The following is a 25637-nucleotide window of genomic DNA, read 5'->3' on the forward strand; positions in this document are numbered from 1 at the left end:
GAAAAAGCCATGAAAGCCATCAAGCACAAAACAATAGCTTACTCCTGGAGAAAACTGTGTCCCGTTGTTGAGCATGATTTCACAGGATTTGTAGCAGAGCCAGTCAAGGAATTTATGAAAGAGACTATGGATAAGACAAAAGCTAATAGACACCAACCAGAGGAATCAACAGAAGACGACTTAATGAAGATGCCGGTGTTTCCAAACCAATGCTAGACAATAAGGAAGAAGATAACAGAAGTAGTGCCAGAAAACAAATTGACTTTAGGCAATCTGGCAGAAGGGTTCTGATTATTCAAGACTGCTTGAGACTTACTGTACAACATGGACCGTTACATGATACAGGCACTGAAACTGAAGCAAATCATTGAAGAAGGATTGGTTTTGTATAGAAATATTTTTAAAGAAATGAAAAGGCAAAAAATACAGAAATTACAATGTTTTTCCCTAAAGTTACACTGAGTGTGCCTGCCTCCCCTTCTACCTTCTCTACCTCTTCTGCCTATGCTTCCCCTGAGACTGCAAGACCAACCCCCTCCTCTTTCTCCTCCTCAGCCTACTCAATTTGAAGACATTTGAGGATGAAGACCTTTATGATGATCCACTTCCACTTAATGAATAGTAAATATATTTTTCTTCCTTATGATTTTCTTAGTAACATTTTCTTTTCTCTAATTTTGTGGTAAGAATACAGTGTAGATATATGTTAATCGACTATGTTATTGATAATGCTTCTAGTTAGCAGTAGGCTGTTAGTCGTAAAGTTTTGGGGAAGTTAAAAGTTATACATGGCATCCCCTTACCCCCATTGTTCAAGGGTCAACTGTATGTTGTTTTAATTTAGCATATTTTATAACTTGTAACTGCAGCCACTTGGCAGTTTTGTTGTTGTTTTTGTTGTTGTTGCTTTTTTGATTGTTTTCTTTGAGACAGTCTTGCTTTGTTTCCCAGGCTGGAGTGCAGTGGCAGTGATAATAGTTCACTCCAGCCTTGAGCTCCTGGGCTCAAGTGATCCTCCTGCCTCGCTCGACCCCTTACAGTGTTGGGATTATAGGCATGAGCCACCGTGCTCAGCCTGTTGTTGTTTTTGAATACTTTTAAAAATTGTGGTAAAATACATACAACATAAAATTTTCATTTTATCCATTATTTTGGTGTATAGTTGAGTGGAGTTAAGTACATTCTCCTGTTGTGCAACCATCACCACCATCCATCTCCAGAACTCTTTCATCTTTCTGAACTGAAGCTTTGCGTCCATTAAACAATATTGCTGTCTCCCCTTTCCCCAGCTCCTGGCAACTGTCACCATTGTATTTTCTATGAATTTGACTGTTACAGGTACCTCATATAAGTGGAATCATATGGTATTTGTTCATTTGTAAGTAATTTATTTCATTTAACCTAAAGTTTTCAAGGTTCATCTACATTGTGGCATGTGTCAGAACTTTATTTTTTGAGGCTAAATAATACTCCATTGTTTTTATATGCCATGTTCTGTTTATTCATTCACTCATTGTTGGATATGTGGGTTTGTTTTCTCCCTTTTACATTGTGAATAATGTCGCTGTGAACGCTGGTGTACAAATACCTGAGTCCTTGCTTTAAATTCTTTTGTGTATATACCCATAAGTGGAATTGCTGGATCATATGATAATCCTATGTTTAACCTTTTGAGGAATCACCAGACTTTTCCACAGTGATTGCACCATTATACATTCCTACCAACAGTACACAAAGGTTTTGGTTTGTCCACATCCTCACCAACATGTGTTTTCTGTTTTGTTTTGTTTTTTTAATAGCAGCCATACTAATGGGTATGTAGTGGTATCTCATTGTGGTTTTGATTTACATTTCCTGATGTTACTGATATTGAGCATCTTTTCATGTACATATTGTTTGTTTGTATATCTTCTTTGGAGAAATGTCTATTCAAATCCTTAGTTTGCTTTTGAGACGGGGTCTTGCTCTATTCCCCAGGCTGGAGTATAGTGGCATGATCATGGCTCACTGCAGCCTCAACTTCCCAGGCTCAAGTGATTCTCCTACCTCAGCCTCCTAAGTAGCTGGGACTACAGGCACACACCACCATGCCTGGCTAATTTTTTAAATTTTTTGTAGAGTTGAGGTCTCACAGTGTTACTCAGGCTAATCTCAAACTCCTGGACTCAGGTGATTTTCCTGCCTCAGCCTCCCAAAGTGCTGTCATTTTTTGCTGTTAAGAGTTTTGGGTGTTCTTTATATATTCTAAGTATTATTCCCTTTCAAATACATGATTTGCAAATATTTTCTCCTTTTCGTTGGTTGCCTTTTCATTCTCTTGAGAGTGTCCTTTGTTGCACAATAGTTTTTAACTTTGATGATGTATAATTTATCTGCTCCTTTTATTGCCTGTGCTTTTGATATCATATCAAAGAAACCATTGCCAAATCCAGTGTCCTAAAGCTTTTCTCTGTGTTTTCTTCTAAGAGTTTTATAGTTTGAGGTTTTTGATCTATTTTGAGTTAATTTTTATATATGGTTTGAAATAAATATCCAGCTTCACTCTTTTGCATGTGGATATCTGGTTTTCCTAGAGCTGTTTATTGAAAAGACTGTCCTTTCCTTATTGACTGCTTTTGGCATCCTTGTTGAGGATCACTTGACTAAGTATGTGAGGGTTCATTTCTGGGCTCTCTATTCCATTTCATTAGTCTGTGTATCTTTCTTTACGCCAGTTCCACACTTTTTGATTTGCAGTAAGTTCTGAAATCTGACTCCCCCAGCTAATGTTATTTTGGCTGGGCTCAGTGGCTCACGCCTGTAATCCCAACTATTTGGGAGGCTGAGGTGGGCGGATCACTTGAGTCCAGGAGTTCAGGATCAGCCTGGCCAACATGGCGAATCTCCCCACCTCTACTAAAAATACAGAAATTTGCTGGCGTGGTGTTATACGCCTGTAGTCCCAGCTACTCACATCTACTCAGGAGGCTAAGGCAGGAGAATCACTTGAACTCAGGAGGCGGAAGTTGCAGTAAGCCGAGATCATGCCATTGCACTCCAGCCTGGGCAACAGATGAATTTCTGTCTCCAAAAAAAAAAAAAAAAAAAAAAAAAAAATTATTTTGATGTCAGATTCCATATGAATTTTTGGATAGATCTTTCTATTTCTGCAAATATTGTCTTTGGAATTTTAAGGGGATAACTACTTGTTTTTAACTGATTTTTCTGCATGGACCTCCTTGTGCCATAGCAGTGCAGCTACTTGAGACTTTAAGGGCTCTGGAAAACTTTTAATTAAGACTTCTGTAGGGTAGTATGCATTATAAAATCTGAAATGATCCAGCCTCGTTTTAGATTATGCAAGTTTCTTTGCCTGTATCATCTCTTTTGGTGAGAAAGAATACACCTAGAAAGCAGACTGCCTCCTTCAGGGAGGAAATAGTATTTGACATGGATATGTCTTGGGAATTGTCTCTCTTTTGCTAGGTAATCGAATAATTTGTGTAGGCTTTTAGCATGGGGTGGATTTTAGGGTGACTGCTTTCTATAGAAATGACACTCTAAATTGAGAGAATAAAACCACTTTTGAAGACTGTTACACCATAATTCATGGTAGTGTGTAAAAGTAAAATTGTATTTCATTTTAGCATGCCAATGAAGATGTGGAAAGAATGTTACTAGGAAACAAATGTGACATGGATGACAAAAGAGTTGTACCTAAAGGAAAAGGAGAACAGGTAAAAATCTGAATGAAACAAATATTCTGCCCTTTGTTTGTAATGATAATGCTACTTTTGGTTATTTTTATAGTAATAGTGATGGAATGCACTGAGCTAATTACATAGTTTTTAAAATGCTTGTTGGAAATAATATTTTGTCATTTGAGTGAACTTTTTTCAGTGCCTGTTTAACATGTATGGGAGAATAAAATGTGTCCATAATATTTTTAGCCTTATTTAAACTACAAAGAAAGAAAAACATAAGTCAGTAGTCCTCAGTTTTTAAACTTAGGACTTTAAGGAATTGTATCAATTAGTATGGTTCTAAAATGTGACAATCTAGAGTCTGTGATGAGCAGAAATTAGACCCTGAGAAGTCATGTTGAGCTTCTCTTGTTTGTCCCCAGAGTAAAATATCTAATTTAGAATATCTGAAATAAACTTTTGGGGTAAGGAGAGGATTATTTTAATTACTTTTCTTTTGTGTGTTTTATGAAAGAGTTTGACTTGCTGAAATAATCTGTGTTACATATTCTAGTTGGGATCACTGCCTTCAGAATAAGATTAATATTTAAGATGTTAAAGTCAGCAGTTGGCAACCCATGCTTGATAATTTTATGATATTTTGTTTCTGTTTTAGATTGCAAGGGAGCATGGTATTAGGTTTTTTGAGACTAGTGCAAAAGCAAATATAAACATCGAAAAGGCGTTCCTCACGTTAGCTGAAGATATCCTTCGAAAGGTAAGTTCCTACTTTTATTTCCTGCCGGGCACCTAAGTGTCTCTGTTGAATATTTTGTCTGTTCTGAAGTACTGAATTTACATACAGATTTGAGTTTGGGTGGTATTGTTTCTGTAGGGCAGCAGTCCCCAACCTTGTTGGTACCAAGGACTGGTTTCATGGAAGATAATTTTTCCATGGACCGTACTGGAGGGTAGTTTCTCGATGAAATTACCCCACCTCAGATCACCATGGGGACTTCTGCTATAAGGAACTGGGGAAATAGAAAGCCATGTAGAAATCTGAAGATCTAGTCAGTGGTAACAATATTCTTAGCTCCACAGTCACTATCTAGTCCCTAGTTCCCTTATTTTTTCTAGCCTTTTATCTTTCCTAGCTTTTTTTACTCTTGGACTCATTTCTCTTAATGAGTCCTTTGCATTCTCATAGATAATTTAGGAAATTTTAAGATAAGAAATGACTGTTATGTAGTTATTGCCACAGAATTGCTCTTCTGCCATATAGTCACTTCTCAGGCAAAAAAGGGCATGCACATAGTCTGTATGGACGGAATGAAACGTATTATGTCAGAAAATAAGTAATGTTGAAAATGTGATCTTGAGGAATTCTCATTTTACCTCAGGTTTATTTTTGGGTTTAAGATTTGTGACTCAATATTTGTTAGTGTAAGTAACATATAGCCAAATTAGGAAATCTGATTTTCATATTTTCCCTTAAGTGTCTAGATATAATGCATGGGTTTGGTTATGAGTCCTGGTTATGAGTCTGTCAATCTGTTATAGTTTTAAATGGTCTTCGGGGTTTCTGCTTACCGTTTGTTTGTCTTTTGAGACAGAGTCTTGCTCTGTTGCCCAGGCTAGAGTGCAGCAGCATGATCTCGGCTCACTGCAACCTTCACCTCCCAGGTTTAAGTGATTCTCCTGCCTCAGCCTCCCAAATAGCTGGGATTACAGGCACCCACCACCACACCTGGCTAATTTTTGTATTTTGAGTAGAGACAGGGTTTCACCATATTGGCCAGGCTGGTCTTGAACTCCTTACCTCATGATCCGCCTGCCTCGGCCTCCCACAGTGATGGGATTGCAGGTGTGAGCCACCGTGCCCAGCTGTGCTTACTTTCTGTTTATACTGTGTCCTTTGATCTTCTCACCAGTCTTGGCTCTTTTTTTTTTTTTTTTTTTTAATAGTGCTATATAGTCATTATATATATAATTTCATGCCCCAGTGAGGTAGAGCTTTCCTTGTCATTATTAAAGCTTAAAGTATGAATATACTAATAAAGATCTCAGTCTAGACTCACGGGGGTGTCCAATCTTTTGGCTTCCCTGGGCCTCACTGGAAGAATTGTCTTGGACCACACATAAAATACACTAACACTAACCATAGCTCATGTGCTAAAAAAAAAAAAACACACACACACAAAAATCTTAATAATGTTTTAACAAAGTTTACAAATTTGTTGTATTGGGCCACATGCAGGCTGCAGGTTGGACCAGCTTGGTCTAGAGTTTTCCCCAAGTAAGCAGGCCCAAATACTAGGTAGCAGTTTTTTTTCATACACTTTAATGTGGTGAAGTTATGAGTTAAAACAGCAAATGTAAACTTGCTTCGTGTTAGAATTAACTTAGAATGAAAGCAATTTAAAACATCTTTTAACATAATTATTTGGCTACGTAATTCATTCTCTTGCTTCAAACGTTTAAAATGGAAAAAAAAGAATACAGAAATTTCCCAGCCTGTTCCGTTTAATTCCCGCAATAGCAGCTGCCAATTCCTCATTTCCCTCTACTCCCCCAGTAACAGATATAATTAATTTCTCAGTTATTACTCTGAGTAAATATGAATATGTTTTTATCCCACTCCCCTGCCCATAACCTTTTACTTCTAACAGATAACACACTCCACTGAGTGTCACTTTGCTTTCTTCACTTACTATAAGTAAAATACTTTTACTTTTTAAATAATTATATGCTATTCCTTTGAATATTTATATAATAATTGAACAAGTCTCCCAGTGAGGGACATTTAAATTATTTTCAAACTTATTTACACATAAGCTGAGTTTGTGGTACGTAATCTTAAATTATTTCCCACATGCACATACATTTGAAGGACAGATTCTGAGAACTGGCCAAAGAGCATATATGTACATACATTTGCAATTTTGATAGATGCTGCCAAAGTCTGTCCTGAGGGTTATACCCATTTACACACCCACTTGCCGTATATGAGAATGTTACTCACACCCTGGCCAGCACAGTGAATTTACAAGACTCAGATCTTTCCTAGTCTAACAGGTTAAAAAATGTAGATTTAATTTGCAGGTAATTTCTGAATAAGGGTGAGCATTCAAAAACATAGGTAGGTAGGTGGGTCTGTTTGTTTTGAGATGGAATTTCGCTCTCATTGCCTAGGCTGGAGTGCCATGAGATCATCTCGGCTGACTGCGATCTCTATCTCCCGGGTTCAAGAGATTCTCCCGCCTCAGCCTCCCGAGTAGCTGGGATTACAGGCGCCCGCCACCATACCTAGCTAATTTTTGTATTTTTAGTAGAAGCAGGGTTTCACCATGTTGGCCAGGCTGGCCTCGAACTCATGACTTCAGGTGATCCACCTGCCTTGGCCTCCCAAAGTGCTGGGATTACAGGTGTGATCCACTGTGCCTGGCCTAAAAACATATGTTTAAGAATCACTTTTACATTTCCTTTTCTGTAAATATTTTTGTTTATTCCTTTGCCCAATTTTTCTATTGGTGATTGGCCTTTTCTTATTCTTAACTGGGAGCCAGCTTAAAACTTTTAATAAACTTAATTAAAACTCAACTTCAACTTAATAAATTAATATTTTGACTCTAAAAGATTTTGCTTTGCAAGAGATACCCTTTTTTAGAGTCTGTTTCAAGGATCTAAGTTAAATTCTAAAAAGACAGTGAGATGCTAAGAAAATCAATGTAGGGGCCTTCCTGGTTACCTATGTGTCTTGAACCTGACCCATACGTAGAAGTTCCCAGAGACAGAGTATTTCCAATGCAACTCTACTTTTTTCTTGCTGGGTACTGGTCTGCCTCTTATTCTTCTTTACGTTTTTCTCAAAGATCTGTATTAGGAGCAAAGTCACTTATTCAGGAAACCCCACAAAGGTCTTTTTAATGCATAATTTGCTGCTTTAACATACAGGGAGGAGAAGAATCTGGAGTAGGTAGGTGAGATCTAAGGGCAAGTCCCAATGTCACCCATGAATTAAATAGGCTTCTCTTAGGCTGCTTGATATTGTAAAATATTTTAATTTTTTCCCCCTTGGGCTACACAAGCCCTTAACTTTATATTGTTTACATGAGAGAATAAGTTCTCAGTTACATCCTAGCTTTCAAAATGTTGTGATGAACTACCGTTTTATACAACAGCATAGGTAAATCTCAGAGACTTGATACTGAGTGAAAGAAGTCAGATGCAAAAGAATATGTTCAACTATGGTTCCATGTATGTGAATGTTAAGAACAGAAAAAAACTAATCTTAGATGCTAGAAATCAGAATATTGGGTAGCTTGAAGAGAGCAGTACTGGCAGGAAAGGGAGCCTTATTGGGAATATTATGTTCTATATCCTGATCTGGTAGTTTGCCAATATATACTAAAAATACATCAGGCTTACACTTCAGCTTTATGTACTTTTCTGTAAGTTATCACTTTAAAAATATTTTTTATATATAAAGTATGGGCCTACCCTTTTAAAATACTGTATTCTTCTGATTTTCTTTTTTCTTTCTTTCTTTCTTTCTTTCTTTTTTTTGAGATGGAGTCTCACTCTGTCGCTGAGGGTGAAGTGCAGTGGCACAGTCTCTGCTCACTGCAGCCTCCTCCACCTCTTGGGTTCAAGCGATTCTCCTGCCTCAGCCTCCTGAGTAGCTGGGATTGCAGACGTGTACCACCACACCTGGCTAATTTTAGTAATTTTAGTAGAGACAGGCTTTACCATATTGGCTAGGCCGGTCTTAAACTCATGACCTCAGGTGATCCACCCACCTCAGCCTCTCCCAGAGTGCTGGGATTATAGGCATGAACCACCAGACCCAGCCTTTCTGATTTTCAAAGTAATATTTAATGTTAGGAAAAAACAGAATTATACTAAGGATAACATAAAATCAGCCAGGCATGGTGACTCATGCCTGTTATTCTACTAGCACTTTGGGAGGCTGAGGCAGGTGGATTGCCTGAGCTCAGGAGTTCAAGACCAGCCTGGGCAACACAGGTGAAACTCCATCTCTACTAAAATACAAAACACTAGCCGAGTGTGGTGGCATGCATCTGTAGTCCCAGATACTCAGGAGGCTGAAGCAGGAGAATTGCTAGAATCTGGGAGGCGGAGGTTGCAGTGAGCCAAGATCACGCCACCGCACTCCAGCCTGGGTGGCAGAGGGAGACTCTATCTCAAAAAACAAAAACAAAGAATAAAATCAACCATAATTTTACCACCTAAGGGTTGCTGCTGTTAGTGTTTTGTTGTATCTCCTTTGGGATTTTTCTGTGTCTTTTTTGGGGGGTTGGGAGGAGTCTTAGTCTCTTGCTTTGTTGCACAGGCTGAAGTGCAATGGAGTGATCTTAGCTCACTGCAGCCTTGAACTCCTGGGCTCAAGTGATCCTCTTGCCTCAGCCTCCTAAGTAGCTGGACTACAGGCTTGAGCCAGTGCGTCCAGCTAATTTAAAAAATTTTTTATACAGATGGGAGTCTCGCCATGTTGCCCAAGCTGGTTTTAGCTCCTGGCGCATCAAGCGATCCTCCCACCTGGGCCTCTCAAAGTGCTGGGATTACAAGGATGAGCTACCGTACTTAGCCATCTGTAACCATTTTTAACATGAATTAGATAACTACATCTTGCTCCACCCCATTTTACTTAATCATAGTTGAGAGTGCCTTTTAAAAACTATGGTACAATAACAAAATTAGTCTAAAAAGGCAGATAACTAAACAGAAAAGAACTGTTTTGTTTCTGTGACATTACACATACCCAACATTGGTTTTATACAGCTTGCTTCACAATGCCTTTTAAGTACTAAACATATTCAGAGGTCAGGGCTAGAAGATAACAAAATCTATTTAAGAGTTAGAGCAGAGAAGATTTCAGAAACTTTATAAAGGGATGCCAGGAGATGTCTACAATATTTCACAGCTTGGAGGAAGCAGGCAAAATGAAGATCAAAACAAAGCTTCCAGATCTTTGCTTTGCATGGAGGGGAACCTATCTCATGTGATTGTAATTATATTTTGTTGCATAAATTGACATTTATGAGAATATTTCTGTTGAATCTTGATTTTATCCATGGCAGTATTTTTCATCGGTTATTTTCCTTGTGTGTTTGTTGCAGACCCCTGTAAAAGAGCCCAACAGTGAAAATGTAGATATCAGCAGTGGAGGAGGCGTGACAGGCTGGAAGAGCAAATGTTGCTGAGCATTCTCCTGTCCATCAGTTGCCATCCACCGCCCCGTTTTCTCTTCTTGCTGCAAAATAAACCACTCTGTCCATTTTTAACTCTAAACAGATATTTTTGTTTCTCATCTTAACTATCCAAGCCACCTATTTTATTTGTTCTTTCATCTGTGACTGCTTGCTGACTTTATCATAATTTTCTTCAAACAAACAAAAAAATGTATAGAAAAATCATGTCTGTGACTTCATTTTTAAATGTACTTGCTTAGCTCACCATTGCATTTCAGTTGTATTATAGTCCAGTTCTTACCAACATTAAAACCTATAGCAATCATTTCAACTCTATTCTGCAAATTGTACAAGAATAAAGGTAGAATTAACAATTTTATTTTGTACAACAGTGGAATTTTCTGTCATGGATAATGTGCTTGAGTCCCTATAATCTATAGACATGTGATAGCAAAAGAAACAAACAAAAGCCAGGAAAACACTCATTTTCGCCTTGACTATGTAAATGGGATTAATTTTGTCCTGTGCCTTATGTGGAAAGGAACTTCTTTGGTTTTCCTTTTTTGTTCTGGTGGAAGCATGTGCAGGAGACATATCATCCAAACATAAACCATTAAAATGTTTGTGGTTTGCTTGGCTGTAATTTTCAAAGTAGTTAATTGAGGACAAAGGGTAATGCAGAAATGATAGCTTTGGTTTGCTGAGTCTTGTTTTAAGTGGCCTTGATATTTAAAACTACTCCTGCCACCATTTCTTCTCCTTGGCCACTTTTTCCTTATGTCTCCCTCCTGCATGCTGCTTTATTTGCTTCTCCCTCCCCCACGACCTCATGGTATGAGTTATTTAAGAGTGAAAGGGACAAACTAGTAGGTTCGTCAAGTTTAATATAAAGCACTGATGTAACTTGGTAGGTAAACGGGAAGATAAGTTCTAACTGCCTACTCTCCTATGTCAGTTAATTGGTGTCTTCCCCCTCATTTGCTCTCTGCCCTAAAACCTGCCCCAGATTCCTTCATTCGCTGTTTTACTTCTATGTTCTGCTTTTCCTCCTCTCTTTCTTCCCTTCCTGTGTATCCACTGAGTTTATGAAATGGAAGAGTTAGCTGCATGCACTAGTGTTTGGAGGGTGTTGTGGTTTGTCTTTCTAATTAGGTGTATAGCCTATTCACTTTCCTAGAATGAATCTCTGAACCTAAATTTCAGTAGTCTCCATTTTGGCAACTCCTCTAGCAGTTTGGTAGCCCAGTACAGGTTGTTTTTTAAAAAAAGAAAAAGGAGGAGTGAATTTTATTGACATGTTTGCCAAATGTATTGAGATTTGGCCTCTGAAGAACACTTTTTCAGTGTTAAGTTGTCTTTACCTTAAGATTTAGAAATACTTTAGAACATTATTAATTCTAAGTCCTATCTTCACATCCTTTTGGGAAATGTGTATTACCATGGATTTGGGAAAAGGACAAAAGGCTTTTTATGTAAAGATAAGATCTCTAGCTATCGCCAACCCTGTCCTTTTTTCACTGCATTTTTTCTAGTTTTGCTTCATTGCTTATCATTAGGGTAGGGTAAATTAAGTTTGCTATGCTGCTAGCATCCTAAGATGATACCTTTGTTGAAAGAATTGTGAATAGCATGATTCATTTCTAGCAGAGGCTGAGTTTAGGACAGCAGCTTCCATTGAGAAGTCTTTCTGTGTCGTGAATAGCATTTTAATGACCTCTTGGCTCACATAAGCAAACAACATAGGGATGTATCTGCTATGAAAATCCACAAATTTTTCAGATAGTGCCCTAAAAACAGTTTTATATGCTCACTGGTGGTTATTCTTAGGTTGTTCCCGCACTTGACTTTATCATTGTTTACTACTAGTAAAAAGCAGCATTGCCAAATAATCCCTAATTTTCCACTAAAAAAAACAATGAAATGATGTTAAGCTTTTTGAAAAGTTTAGGTTAAACCTACTGTTGTTAGATTAATGTATTTGTTGCTTCCCTTTATCTGGAATGTGGCATTAGCTTTTTTTATTTTAACCCTCTTTAATTCTTATTCAATTCCATGACTTAAGGTTTGAGAGCTAAACACTGGGATTTTTGGATAACAGACTGACAGCTTTGTTTGCGTAATTATAATCGGCATTGTACATAGAAAGGATATGGCTACCTTTTGTTAAATCTGCACTTTCTAAATATCAAAAAAGGGAAATGAAGTATAAATTTTTGTATAATCTGTTTGAAACATGAGTTTTATTTGCTTAATATTAGGGCTTTGCCCCTTTTCTGTAAGTCTCTTGGGATCCTGTGTAGAAGCTGTTCTCACTAAACACCAAACAGTTAAGTCCATTCTCTGGTACTAGCTACAAATTCGGTTTCATATTCTACTTAACAATTTAAATAAACTGAAATATTTCTAGATGGTCTACTTCTGTTCATATAAAAACAAAACTTGATTTCCAACTGTGTGGTTTGGTTTTCATTTATTTATGGAGTTGGAGGATTACTTCGGAAAAAAATGTGGAATAGACTAAAAGAGTGACAAAAATGGGACATCACTGTCAACCTATGGAAAACTGGAAAGGCAATTTCAAGAAATGTCTTTGCTAAGAAACTACATAAAAAATAGAATTAGCTGAGATCCTAAAGCAGAATCATCCTAGTACCAAAATAGGAGATGCCACGATCCTAATCACACCTGGCTTACACTAGTTGGATGTGCCAAAGGCCACTACAACTGAGGTCACTTGATTCGTCAGGGGGACCAAGCTGGGCTCCTCATACTGGAGGGTGAATCCCTGTTTTAGCACTTATTTAAGATACAAAGTATTGGCTGGGCGCATGGCTCATGCCTGTAATCCCAGCACTTTGGGAGGCCAAGGCAGGTGGATCACCAAGGTCAGGAGTTTGAGACTAGTCTGGCCAACATGGTGAAACCCTGTCTCTACTAAAAATAAAAATTAGCCAGGCATGGTGGCACACATCTATAATCCTAGCTACTTGGGAGGCTGAGGCAGAAGAATTGTTTGAACCTGGGAGACAGAGATTGGAGTGAGCCGAGATCATGCCATTGCACTGCAGCCTGGGCGACAGTGAGATTGAAATTCGCCAGGCATGGTGGCACATGCCTGTAATCCCAGCTACTCAGGAGGCTGAGATGGGACAATTGCTTGAACCTGGAAGGCAGAGGTTGCAATGAGCTGAGATCGTGCCACTGCACTGTAGCCTGGGTGACAGAGCAAGGTTGTCTTAAACAAAAAAGAAGACAGGTATAGGGAAATAGGATGTGGTCTCCCCCTCTTAAATCGATGATCTAGTTTAGAAAACAAGTAATTCACCAAGTTAAGCATATACAAGAGCCAAATAGTTGTAATCTGGATATTAATTGCCGTATTAACAGATCAAGTTCAGTTGGTGAGAGTAGTTGGGATCGCTTTTTGAGGGAGGAGGGACATTAATTGGTTCTTAGAAATGTCAATTCAGGCCGGGCGCGGTGGCTCAAGCCTGTAATCCCAGCACTTTGGGAGGCCGAGGCGGGTGGATCACGAGGTCAAGAGATCAAGACCATCCTGGTCAACATGGTGAAACCCCGTCTCACACTAAAACTACAAAAAATTAGCTGGGCATGGTGGCGCATGCCTGTAGCCCCAGCTACTCAGGACGCTGAGGCAGGAGAATTGCTTGAACCCAGGAGGCGGAGGTTGCGGTGAGCTGAGATCGCGCCATTGCACTCCAGCCTGGGTAACAAGAGCGAAACGCCGTCTCAAAAAAAAGAAATGTCAATTCACTGGCTGGAGCAAAGGGGACGTCATTATAAGAGACCACAGAGGCTAGACAATGTAGCAGGCCCTGAGAGTCATGGTAAACAGCAGTGTGTTTGTGGAAAGCAAGTCTAGATGGGTTTGAATAGGAAAAACAAGGATTCTAGAGGTCACATGGGAAGTCGTGTTAATCGAGGTTTCATTAAGACCTGGGTAAAATGGCAGAGGGCAATGCAGGGTTGAAGACAAAGGTAGTGTGTGAAGGGGGAAGAGTATTTCTAGTCAGCCTGCGAGGTGCATTTTTGGCACTGCACTGAGTTCTTTAGGTTGGATCTTGAATTAGTACCCATTTTCCAAAGGAAGAAACGGTCTCAGATAAGGACTTTGCTTAAGGTTGCACAGCCCGTTGGTGCTGGAGTTGGATTTTGAATCCAGGCTAACACCACTGTCCCTCCTATGTTCGCTTCACTGTATCACAGTTCTCCAGAAGGGCCCGGGGTAATGAACAGGTGCCAAAGTCAGCACAAAGAGTCTGGAATGATCCTGTGACCACTTAGCCCAACCTTGGCACCTTCTAACAAAGAGTAATACCCTTGAAAAATACTTCATTTACTACTGTTTTTGCTTTAAATCTATATTACCCCTATCACCTTGCTAATTATATTTTGTTCTAGACCACACCATCTTTTGGCCAAAAATAAGCAGTCGAGTAGTGGCTTTTCACAGTTCTCCTACTTGGCTTTCTGGGGCTATACTTTGAGGAGGACTTTTGTGGCTTAATCATAGCTACAACAGTAACAATGGTACAGTAACTCAAAATAGAGGAAAGGGGCAAGAAGGCAGTTGGATACAGTTTATGCCAGCTTCCTAGGTGGATTGGAGATAGTCTATAATAAATGAGTACAGCTTGACTTAGGATAGGAGCCACACACGGGAGGTGAGGGTGCAGGTGAAAGTGCTTTGCTGGTTGGTCCACTGAATTTAGGTCTGAGCTTTCCTGCGCCCAGGTTAAAAGAGGGGCGTGTATTCCTGTTGCATCTCATTAAAAAGTGCAAAGCAATTGCCAAGGAAAGAAAATCTCTGGCACAAAACTCAGGAATTTTTATCATTAAGGGTCATTGAACTATAAAATGAAAGTGTCTTCAGTGCCGGTTTATCAGATGCATAAATTTGCTTGTATCCCTCTATCATCTGTTGAATACCAGTGAGTAAATAGCAAATGAATGGTGACGTTTCTTCAGGGAGCCAAAGTAATAGTGTCTAGGTTTGCAGCTTTATGGCGATCTTTCTGTAGACCTCATGTATTGCTTAAAAAGGGATAACCGGCATTTTTGTTAGATTCTGAAATAGTCCCTACTGGTCTTTTGACGAGCTAGAGAGCAGGCAATTCAATATTAAAGTGTTGTGAGTGCTTGAAGTGCAGATTTTTAGTGTGAAATTAAGAAGATCCAGGCGGGGTGTGGTGGCTCACACCCGTAATCCCAGCACTTTGGGAGGCCGAGACAGGTGGATCACCTGAGGTCAGGAGTTCGAGACCAGCCTGACCAAACATGAAAACCATCTCTACTAAAAATAAGCCAGGTGTGGTGGTGCACACCTGTAATCCCAGCTACTTGGGAGGCTGAGGCAAGAGAATCGCTTGAACCAAGGAGGCGGAGGTTACAGTGAGCCGAGATCGTGCCACTGCACTCCAGCCTGGGCAACAAGAGTGAAACTTTGTCTCAAAAAAAGAAAAAGGTCCATTTGTAGACACCAGATGTGCAGGTAGCAGAGTGGATGTTGCTTTGAAAATGATAGGGGGCCATTTTACTGGAATTCCTCGGAACAGGCCTTACAGAGAATGTTCCAGGCCCGTTCTGAGGTATTCCAGTAAAGCCTGTTAAGTTTCACATTGTAAATCACAAAAATGACAGAGGCCTGGAAGATTGTGAAGGTAGACATGGTAGTGAAGCTTCCTGTGTGGTGAACATGCAAACTGAGCAGGCTTCCTCCAAGCGAGCTTCCTGGGATGAGTTAGAAATCAAGGGGCCCAGGGCTGCTGATCTGTGGCTTTCCATGTTGCCTGCACTTCGTTCCTGCAGCTGTGAGAACGCTGCAGTGTGAGCTCTTACTGGCTCTCTCTCAACCCTGGCTAAGCTCTATGTTCTCTAACAGGCCAGTTAAGTATTACCTGGGAAACATTTGATGAGAATTGTGTAAGGAATACGTTCCTGAGATAAGGGTCCCCTTTTCAGTTTAAACTCCAGGTCATTTGTGTGTGAGGTCATATATAGGGGTCACCTTTTCAGTTTAAACCCCAGGTCACTTGTGTGTGAGGTCACACATAGGGGTCCCCTTTTCAGTTTAAACTCCAGGTCGTTTGTGTGTGAGGTCACATTGACTTTTTTTTTTTTTTTTTTTTTTTTTGAGATGGAGTCTTACTCTGTCACCTAGGTGCAGTGGCATGATCGCGGCTCACTGCAACCTCTGCCTCCCAGGTTCAAGCAATTCTCCTGCCTCAGCCTGCCGAGTAGCTGGGACTAGGGGCATGCCACCACACCCAGCTAATTTATTTTATTTTTAGTAGAGATGGTGTTTGCACCATGTTGGCCAGGCTGGTCTCGTACTCATGACCTCAGGTGATCCGCCCGCCTCAGCCCCCCAAAGTGCTGGGATGACAGGCGTAAGCCACTGTGCCCTGCTAACTTTCTTTTAGTTGGCTTATTTTCTGATCAGCTTTGAGACCTGAGCTGCTAACTCCTCCCTGGCAAGCCCTAGTACTGTTGAGATGTCTTGCATTATCTCAGGTCTCTTTTCTTTGCGTTCCTGCTGCTTGACTTTTGGCACCTCTCTCCAGCCCAATGTGTTCGTTTCCACTCATCCACCGGTGTTGCTCTCCCTCACACCCCTAGTCTATCCTGTATAGATCAGGTTAATCCTGTGCCCCACTTTCCTGCTCAGTCTACAGTGGCCCCATTGCCGACTGCAAGGATCTGTCATGGTTCAGTCCTAGTTTGTCACTTTTAAGTTTGCAGGGGAATGAAGAGATGACCCCATCTAACAGTTGGGGGTCCTTCGCCAGCCCCGAAAACTTGAAACAAAGAGTTGCACAAATCCACTCAGCTATTGCTAGACGTCAAAATAGATCAGGTCACAAACTGTTGCTTCTACCACCCCTTTTGCTTCGTTTTGGTTCATTATCAGTTTGGGTTCTTAGCTGCAAGCAGTAAACGCCAACTTTGGCTAATTTAAGCAGTGGAGGACATTTATGAAAAGGACATTAAGATAGCAGCAGTGGCATGATTTTTCATTTCCCACAAATTCCTCCATAAAATCCCAGCAGCTAGGATAGCAAAACCCATGAGCAACATGTACGGCAAAAGTAGTTGACAAGCCGTTTCCACAAGCCCCTCACAGAAACAAGCTGAGTAATAGCATCTGCGCAGAAGAAAGCAAAGGGAAGCAATCGGGCATCTGATTGGTCTGGGAGCTCCAGATAGCCAGCAGGTACTTGAAGGCTGCAAGCCAGCTTGAAAGCAGTGACTGGAGCTGGAAGGGGTGTGCACACTCCAACAGCAAGTGAGAGAGAGAAAGAGACCCACAATAAACTGAAGGATATTACAGTACTGCGGTTGGCTCTAAGAAATTCCCTTCTCCCACCCTAAGAAACCAGGGCTTCCTTTCTTCCTTTCTTTCTTCCTTTCTTTTCTTTGGTTTCTTTCTTTTTCCTTCTTTCTTTTTCTTTTTCTTTCTCTCTCTTGTTCTTTCTTCCTTTTATTCCTTCCTTTTTTTTTTTTTTGCCCCGAGTCAGAATCCATATTCAGAAAGGGAATAAAAATTCCCTTTCTTCCCTCCCTTTCTTTTCTTTCTTTCTTTCTTTTTCTTTCTTTCCTTTTAAAGGAAATAATATGTTTGCTACAAAACCCACAAAAAATAATGATTATATACCAAATGGTTATCTGAATGTGGATTCTGTACTGCAGCAAAAGCAGCCCAGCTCCGGAACCCTATTTGGCTTCCTCAGTATCGGGTACATCATTGCCCGATGAAGATGAAGGCAAAGGCCACCCTCACCAGGATGTAGGAGTGGCCATAGCTGCCTTCTTTGGTCAGGTAATAGAATTCTATGTTTTTATCATGAATGTCTTCATGCCTGTCTGTATAAATGGAGGCTGCAATCATGACACACAGACATGACATTAGCTGGATGACGGAAGTTAGGACAAACCTCTCTCCCTGCTTCAGGCGGAAGAGCTGGAGCATGAAGACGAAGAAGGCGATGCAGCAGAGAATGGTGGATGGAGAGAGTCGTAGTGGCCTGGGTCACCTGCAGCATGGAGTACCCTTTAAAGCTGTCACTGATTACTGTACAATTCGTGTGGTTGCTACATATTCTCCAGACATCTGTAAAAAACTCAGCTCCTACCCACCAGCCATTGTCGATGGTAGCAATGAACAGCAAGGCGGCGGAGGCGATGTGGAAGGCGATGATGAGAGCAAGAAGCACCAACGTTTTCGCAGGGAAGGTCAGGGGCGACTTTTTTGTTGTTCTTGTTTGTTTTGTTTTGTTATGAGATGGAGTCTCCCTCTGCCACCCAGGCCTGAGTGCAGTGGTGTGATCTTGGCTCACTGCAACCTCCACCTCCCAGGTTCAAGCAATTCCCCTGCCTCAGCCTCCAGAGTAGCTGGGATTACAGGTGCACACCACCATACCCAGCTAATTTTTGTATTTTTAGTAGCAATGGGGTTTCACCATGTTGGTCAGGTTGGCCTTGAACTCCTGACCTTGTGATCCGCTTGCCTTCGTCTCTCAAAGTGCTGGGATTACAGGCATGAGCCACCGCACCTGGCTGAAACCAGGGCTTCTTGAAATGGTGGATTCCAAATTGTGGCGGGAAAGGTATAAGATGGGCCTGAAATAGCTGATCACATCAGATATAAAACTTAAAATTTAGGGATATTATCAAGATGGCTTGGGAGTCAACTTGAAGATGCTCACTCTGCCCAAAGATGGGACAGTTTGAACCCATCGAATATGTGTAAATCCGTGAGTTCATGATGATACCAAACACACACGCACACCTCCCTAACTGGTCACTTTTGGAGAATGCCGGGGAACTCTTCCCTGGCACTACAACTCTTCTCTGGTGGTAAATAAAAGAATCAATAATTAATCCTGCCTTCCTTACAGGAACTGTACCACTGGGTAACTGAATAGCCAACAAGATGAAGTTTCTCTGTCAAGAGAAGTATTCCAACAAAAAAAGAAGTGATAGAATCTTACCATCTCACAACCTCTAATGAATTCACGGATCTAGGCAATGATCAATGGCTACTAACATCACAAAAAGATCCAACAAAACAGATATTTATGTTCCTACTGATGAAGAGCACAATGCGCATGAGGAGGCCATGCCTGATCAAAAGATCAGATTTGTGGTCTAGACCCAACTGCCAATTTATAGGAAGTAAGAGGACTGAACATGTTAAACTAAATCCATCAACAAAATCCAGACTGTAAACTTTACAGGGCAATTGCTTCAGCCTCTTCAACAATTCAATTTTAATGAGTAGACAGAGAAAAGCAGACAAAACTAAACTATAGTGTGTTTAGGGAAGTTCAGGGTAATATACTAAAGTAATTAAGGAAATGATAGGGATATTATAATTTTTTTTTTTTTTTTTTGAGACGGAGTTTCGCTCTTGTTACCCAGGCTGGAGTGCAATGGCGCGATCTCGGCTCACCGCAACCTCCGCCTCCTGGGTTCAGGCAATTCTCCTGCCTCAGCCTCCTGAGTAGCTGGGATTACAGGCACGCACCACCATGCCCAGCTCATTTTTTGTATTTTTAGTAGAGACGGGGTTTCACTATGTTGACCAGGATGGTCTCGATCTCTTGACCTCGTGATCCACCCGCCTCGGCCTCCCAAAGTGCTGGGATTACAGGCTTGAGCCACCGCGCCCGGCCTTATTTTTTTTTTTTTTTTTTTGAGACAGAGTCTCACTCTGTCACCCAGGCTGAAGTGCAATGGTGTGATCTCGGTTCACTGCACCTTCTGCCTCCTGGGTTCAAGTGATTCTCATGCCTCAACCACCCGAGTAGCTGAGATTACGGGTGCCCACCACCACACTCGGCTAATTTTTGTATTTTTAGTAGAGACGCAGTTTCACCATGTTGGCCAAGCTGGTCTCCAACTCCTGACCTCAGGTGATCTGCCCTCTTCCGCCTTCCAAAGTGCTGGGATTACAGTTGTGAGCCACTGCCCTGAAAAGGACAGGGATATTCTTAGCAGAGAAGGAGGAATTATGACTGGTAGGGGAGCATACAGAGAGTTCCTAGGATAGCAAAATCTTATCTTTTCACATAGATATTGGTTGCAAGGGGGTTTGCCTTATAACAATTCACTAATTTACACATTTGTTTTATGTAAGTTTTAAAATTTGTTATAAGGGCTGGATGTGGTGGCTCACGCCTGTAATCCCAGCACTTTGGGAGGCCGAGGTGGGAGGATTGCCTGAGCTTAGGAGTTCGAGACCAGCCTAGGCGACATGACGAAACCCTGTCTCTACAAAAAATAACAAAAATTAGCCAGGCATGGTGGTATGCACCTGTAGTCTCTGCTACTTGGGGGACTGAGGTGGAAGGACCAGGTGAGACCTGGAGGTTGAGGCTGTAGTGAGCCAAGCTCACACCACTGCACTCCTTTCGACAGTCCAGCCTGGCTGACAAGGTGAGACCCCCCCATCTCAAAAAATAAAGTGCTATAAGTTTAACCCTAAAGGGCTGTGAATGTGTGTGTCTACGATTATATTGGGTAGCTCCCAATCTCCAAGACCACAGAACCAGTCTTAAAGGCTGTGCACCAAGATCCAGCGCGCCCTCCAAAACAACAAAAAAAGTTGTGCATCAAGACCAGTGCTCAAAATTAGACTTGAGAATTGGTCCACTGAGGCCCCGAAGCCACTGTGGATCAACACAGGCATCATGCCCCAGGAATTGTCCCTGCTGCTTCTGAAAAATGGCTGCCACCAGTGCCAAAACTCTTGCAAAGGTGGGTGGATACTGTGTGGATTCCACTCGTTTCAGTGGCTTCTGGTTCAGAGTTTGGGTGGTTATTGGTTGGTGAAGCCCAAAATACATGCCCCTGCCCCAAGTGCCAGGGAAGTGGGGAAAAGGGAGAATTTCTTGTTTTCAGCTTCAGTAGTGGGAGGTGGCCTCTGACTCTAAGATGGGGATTTAGGTAACTGGATGGACAAAAAGAGTGACAAATATCTACTATACCAGTGGTGTGCAAACTTTACTGCACATTAGTGGAGTGCTTTTAAAAATACCAATGCTTGGCCAGGCATGGTGACTCACACCTGTAATCCCAGCACTTTGGGAGGCTGAGGGGGGTGGATCAGGAGTTCAGGAGATTGAGACCATCCTGGCTAACATGGTGAAACCTGTCTGCTAAAAATACAAAAAAATTAGCTGGACATGGTGGCACATGCCTGCAGTCCCAGCTACTCAGGGAGGCTGGGGCAGGAGATTCGCTTGAACCTGGGAGGCAGAGTTTGCAAGATGGCACCACTGCAGTCCAGCCTGGTGGCAGAATGAGATTGTCTCAAAAAAAAAACAAAAACCCCAACCCTGGCTCTGTGCAGTGGTTCATGCCTGGAGTCCCAGCACCTTGGGTAACCAAGTTGGGAGGACTGCTTGAGGCCAGGGGTTCAAGACCAGCCTGAGCATGCAGTGAGACCCTATCTGTACCCAACAAACAAACAAAACCACTGCCATGGTTGCACCCCAAAATTCCTGGGATGATAGTAGCTTTTTGTTCATTTTTGACTTCCTATGTGATTCCCATGTGCAGCCAAGTTCACGAACCAGTTCCCACCCACATCCTTGCTACTCAAAGCGTGTTCCTCAGATCACATTCATGGGGATCACCTGGGAGCTTGTGAGAACTGTGGCTGCTCTGCACAACTGGCAGAGCAGGGGAGTGTCACACGAATCACAACGAGAGGAAGGTGGCCCTGTGCTATTCTTCCAAGGCCAGCCCAAATCCCACCAGCAGGTACATTTCCCACTCCTGAGCAAAGAAGTTGCCTCTCCCTTATCCTGAGAACACATTTGGCCTGCTTTTCCATTGGGCGTTTTTTGCCTGCTTCCTTGGTTGCGGTTAATTGGCTTCCCTCTTTAATGGATTGTGAGTAGGTGGCAGGCAGGGACTCCGTCTAGTTTTCTTTGTGTCTCCACAGATCTTCGTGCATTGCTGTCCACAGAGTAGGTGCTCAGGACACGCGGTGAGTGAACCACTGACGTGCCTTCAGCTTCCCTCTCCCACCACATTCAAGCAGGGGATGGCCGGCCTCCTTTTCCCCACTCCCACTTCCATACATTCACAATTGCATCTTGATTTAAAGGCAACTTCGATTACAACTTTTAGGCTGGGCCTGGTGGCTCACGCCTGTAATCCCAGGACTTTGGGAGGCCAAGGCGGGCAGATCACATGAGGTCAGGAGTTGGAGACTAGCCTGACCAACGTCTACTAAAAATATAAAAATTAGCTTGACGTGGTGGCAGGTGCCTGTAATCCAGCTACTTCGGAAGCTGAGGCAGAAGAATCGCTTGAACCTGGGAAGCGGAGGTTGTAATGAGCCAAGATCATGCCACTGCACTCCAGCCTGAGTGACAGAGCAAAACTGTCAAAAAACTGTTGCAAAAAAAAAAAAAAAAAAAATTCAAATCTATTCTTACTACTTCCAGGTATTGGATAAATTAGTTGACTCCTGTGAATCATTTCCTTGTTTCTAAAGGAGGTGGACTAGAAAGCCCTGGGACACTCAGTCCAGTGGAAATATTCTACAATTCTGTGGTTCACCTTGCTGGATTAGCCAGGTCTCCAATACCCCAACTCTTGTGGGGCTGGCAGTGGGGCTTGGAGCAACTGTAAATTAAATATAGGGTCGCTGCGCCACCATGTGACCAATCCTGGAAACTGCATTTTCTCAGTGTGCTGTGAGAAATTTCTCATAAATCCAAGATTTTAGGGTAATATAGCTACACAAAATTAAATCATCTCTTCCCACCACCACCAGCATGGCAGTAACGGAATTTTAAAAGTATAAACCTGGCCAGGCACAGTGGCTCACACCTGTAATCCCAGCACTTTAGGAGGTCAAAGAGGGTAGATCACCTGAGGTAGGGAGTTCGAGACCAGCCTGACCAACATGGAGAAACCCCGTCTCTACTAAAAATACAAAAGTAGCCGGGCGTGGTGGTGCATACCTGTAATCCCAGCTACTTGGGAGGCTGAGGCAGGAGAATCGCTTGAACCTAGGAGGCAGAGGTTGCAGTGAGCTGAGATCATAACATTGCACTGCAGCCTGGGTAGAAAGAGCAAAACTCTGTCTCAAAAAAATTAAAAAAAAAAAAAAACCATCAGCAAGTCTCTTGCTTTAATTTTAAGAAAATTAAAATTTGTATGTATGCAAACATTAGTCTTTAAAAAATGGAAGATGGCAAACAGAGCTAAGTGACATGGAGCATAAATTACAACCTATGTGTTTACAAAGGGAGATGCTGATAAGAAGTGAGCAGATTTTCTCTGATGGAATCCCAAGAGTTCCAGGATTTGCAGGTACCAGATACCATGGACAAGTCAGGCATATGGCAATGGGCTGAAAATGAGGCAAGGAAATAATGGAATCCCAAGTGTGTGTTCCCGCCCCTCGCAGCCAGGATTTGCTGTCACCCCTCAATGAGGTTTATTATTTGCAGAAATGAAACTATAGAGGCTCCAGACTTGAGGACACCAGGCCCAGAGAAAGGTGGCAGTGAGTCATAGTATCCAAAGCCAGCAATGGACACCTGCATCTTGAATGTTGGACTCCTAAGCTTCTTTTCTTCACCCTTTCTTCTTTTCCCCCGAATTTTAGCAGCCAAATATATGTACCCAGGCAGAAGATTAGGAAATCCTTCTGTCACATGGAAGTTCACCCATGAAAAGACCCCTCATTGCAGATTCCTTTAGTCATGAGGACATATGAACACATATAAAGTTCCCAATCTACCAAAACCATATATATGAAATCATTCAACATGAAGTATAAGAAAATTAATAACAATTCACGTGCCAGACACCCAGATTCGGTCAGATATTTAGTTCTTCATGTTGACATAAAAGAGACAGTAAAACAACTAACAAAGAGAAAAGGAAACTTAAGGGGGAAAAAGGCACAGAAAACCAAATAAAAACCCCAAACATACTTTAAGTAATATTTTTTTTTTTTTTTTTTTTTTGAGACGGAGTTTCGCTCTTGTTACCCAGGCTGGAGTGCAATGGCGCGATCTCGGCTCACCGCAACCTCCGCCTCCCGGGTTCAGGCAATTCTCCTGCCTCAGCCTCCTGAGTCGCTGGGATTACAGGCACACGCCACCATGCCCAGCTAATTTTTTGTATTTTTAGTAGAGACGGGGTTTCACCATGTTGACCAGGATGGTCTCGATCTCTTGACCTCGTGATCCACCCGCCTCGGCCTCCCACAGTGCTGGGATTACAGGCTTGAGCCACCGCGCCCGGCCTTAAGTAATATTTTTTTAATGACAAGGAATCCATAAATCAAGAATAGGATGCTATAAAAAAGGAACAAAGAATGAGAAAATGATCTCTAAAATAAAAAACTATCCACTGAAATAAAATGATTCAAGAGAAGAATAGCCTGGATGAGGTCACTTACACCTGTAATTCCAGCACTTTGGGAGGCTGAGGTAGGAGGATCACTTGAACCCAGGAGTTTCAGACCAGCCTGGGCAACATAGTGAGATCTTGTCTCTCTTTTTAAAAATTTAAATAAAAACAGAGAAAAGGCTGAGTGTGGTGGGTCACACCTGTAATCCTAGCCCTTTGGGAGGCCGAGGCAGGCAGATCACTTGAGAACAGGAGTTTGAACTAGCCTGGCCAACGTGGTGAAACCCCATCTCTACTAAAAATACAAAAATTAGCCAGGCTGGTGGCACACGCCTGTAGTTGTAGCTACTCAGGTGGCCGAGGCATGAACCTGGGAGGTGGAGGTTGCAGTGAGCTGAGATCATGCTGCTGAACTCCAGCCTGGGCAACAGAGTGAGACTCTGTCTCAAAAAATAAAATAAAATGAAATAGAGTTTCCACTTAAAAAAAAAAAAAAGTAGAGAAGAATTAGAATATGAAAGTCAAGGCCAAGCATGGTGGCTAACCCCTATAATCCCAGTGCTTTGGGAGGCTGAAGCAGGAGGATTGCTTGCGCCCAGGAGTTTAAGAACAGCCTTGGCAACATAGTGAGACTCTGTCTTTCTCTATTTTTTTTTTGGAGACAGAGTTTCGCTGTTGTTGCCCAGGCTTGCTACCTGCAACCTCCGCCTCCCGGGTTCAAGCAATTCTCCTGCCTCAGCCTCCAGATTAGCTGGGACTATAGGTGCATTGCCACCATGCCTGGCTAATTTTTTGTATTTTTAGTAGACAAGGTTTCACTGTATCAGCCAAGATGGGCAAGACCCTGTTTCAAAAAAAAAAAAAAAAAAATCAAAAAGGAATAGAAAGTTAAAAGTGGGGGAAACAGGCCAGGCACGGTGGCTCACACCTGTAATCCTAGCACTTTGGGAGGCCAAGGCACACGGATCACAAGGTCAGGAGATCAAGACCATCCTGGCTAATATAATGAAACCCCATCTCTACTAAAAATAAAAATATTAGTCGGGTTTGGGAGGTTGAGATAGAAGAATCGCTTGAACCTGGGAGGCGGAGGTTAAAGTGAGCTGAGATCGTGCCACTGCACTCCAGCCTGGGCAACAGAGCAAGAGTCCATCTCAAAAAATAAAAATAGGCCGGGCGCGGTGGCTCACGCTTGTAATCCCAGCACTTTGGGAGGCCAAGGCGGGTGGATCACGAGGTCAAGAGATCGAGACCATCCTGGTCAACACAGTGAAACCCCGTCTCTACTAAAAATACAAAAAATTAGCTGGGCCTGGTGGCGCGTGCCTGTAATCCCAGCCTCCTGAGTCGCTGGGATTAC

General features: G+C 42.0%; 1 protein-coding gene and 1 pseudogene across 1 annotated transcript in view; one reads left to right on the forward strand and one right to left on the reverse strand.

Annotated features, from left to right (window-relative positions):
* The window catches only part of RAB10 (RAB10, member RAS oncogene family), a 93822-nt gene extending 81498 nt beyond the window's left edge, over nt 1-12324 (forward strand). The window contains exons 4-6 of the mRNA XM_032271878.1: nt 3627-3716; nt 4339-4440; nt 9803-12324. Coding sequence (XP_032127769.1) covers nt 3627-3716; nt 4339-4440; nt 9803-9886 — 276 coding nt within the window. The 3' untranslated portion in view covers nt 9887-12324. The remainder of the gene's footprint in view (nt 1-3626; nt 3717-4338; nt 4441-9802) is intronic.
* A 5070-nt stretch (nt 12325-17394) lies between these two features.
* Nucleotides 17395-18171, reverse strand: LOC116545313 (annotated as a pseudogene).
* Nucleotides 18172-25637: the final 7466 nt, after the last annotated feature.

This window comes from Sapajus apella, unplaced genomic scaffold (assembly GCF_009761245.1).
Source record: "Sapajus apella isolate SASKATOON/1434 unplaced genomic scaffold, GSC_monkey_1.0 scaffold258, whole genome shotgun sequence".
Taxonomy (NCBI): Eukaryota; Metazoa; Chordata; class Mammalia; order Primates; family Cebidae; genus Sapajus; species Sapajus apella.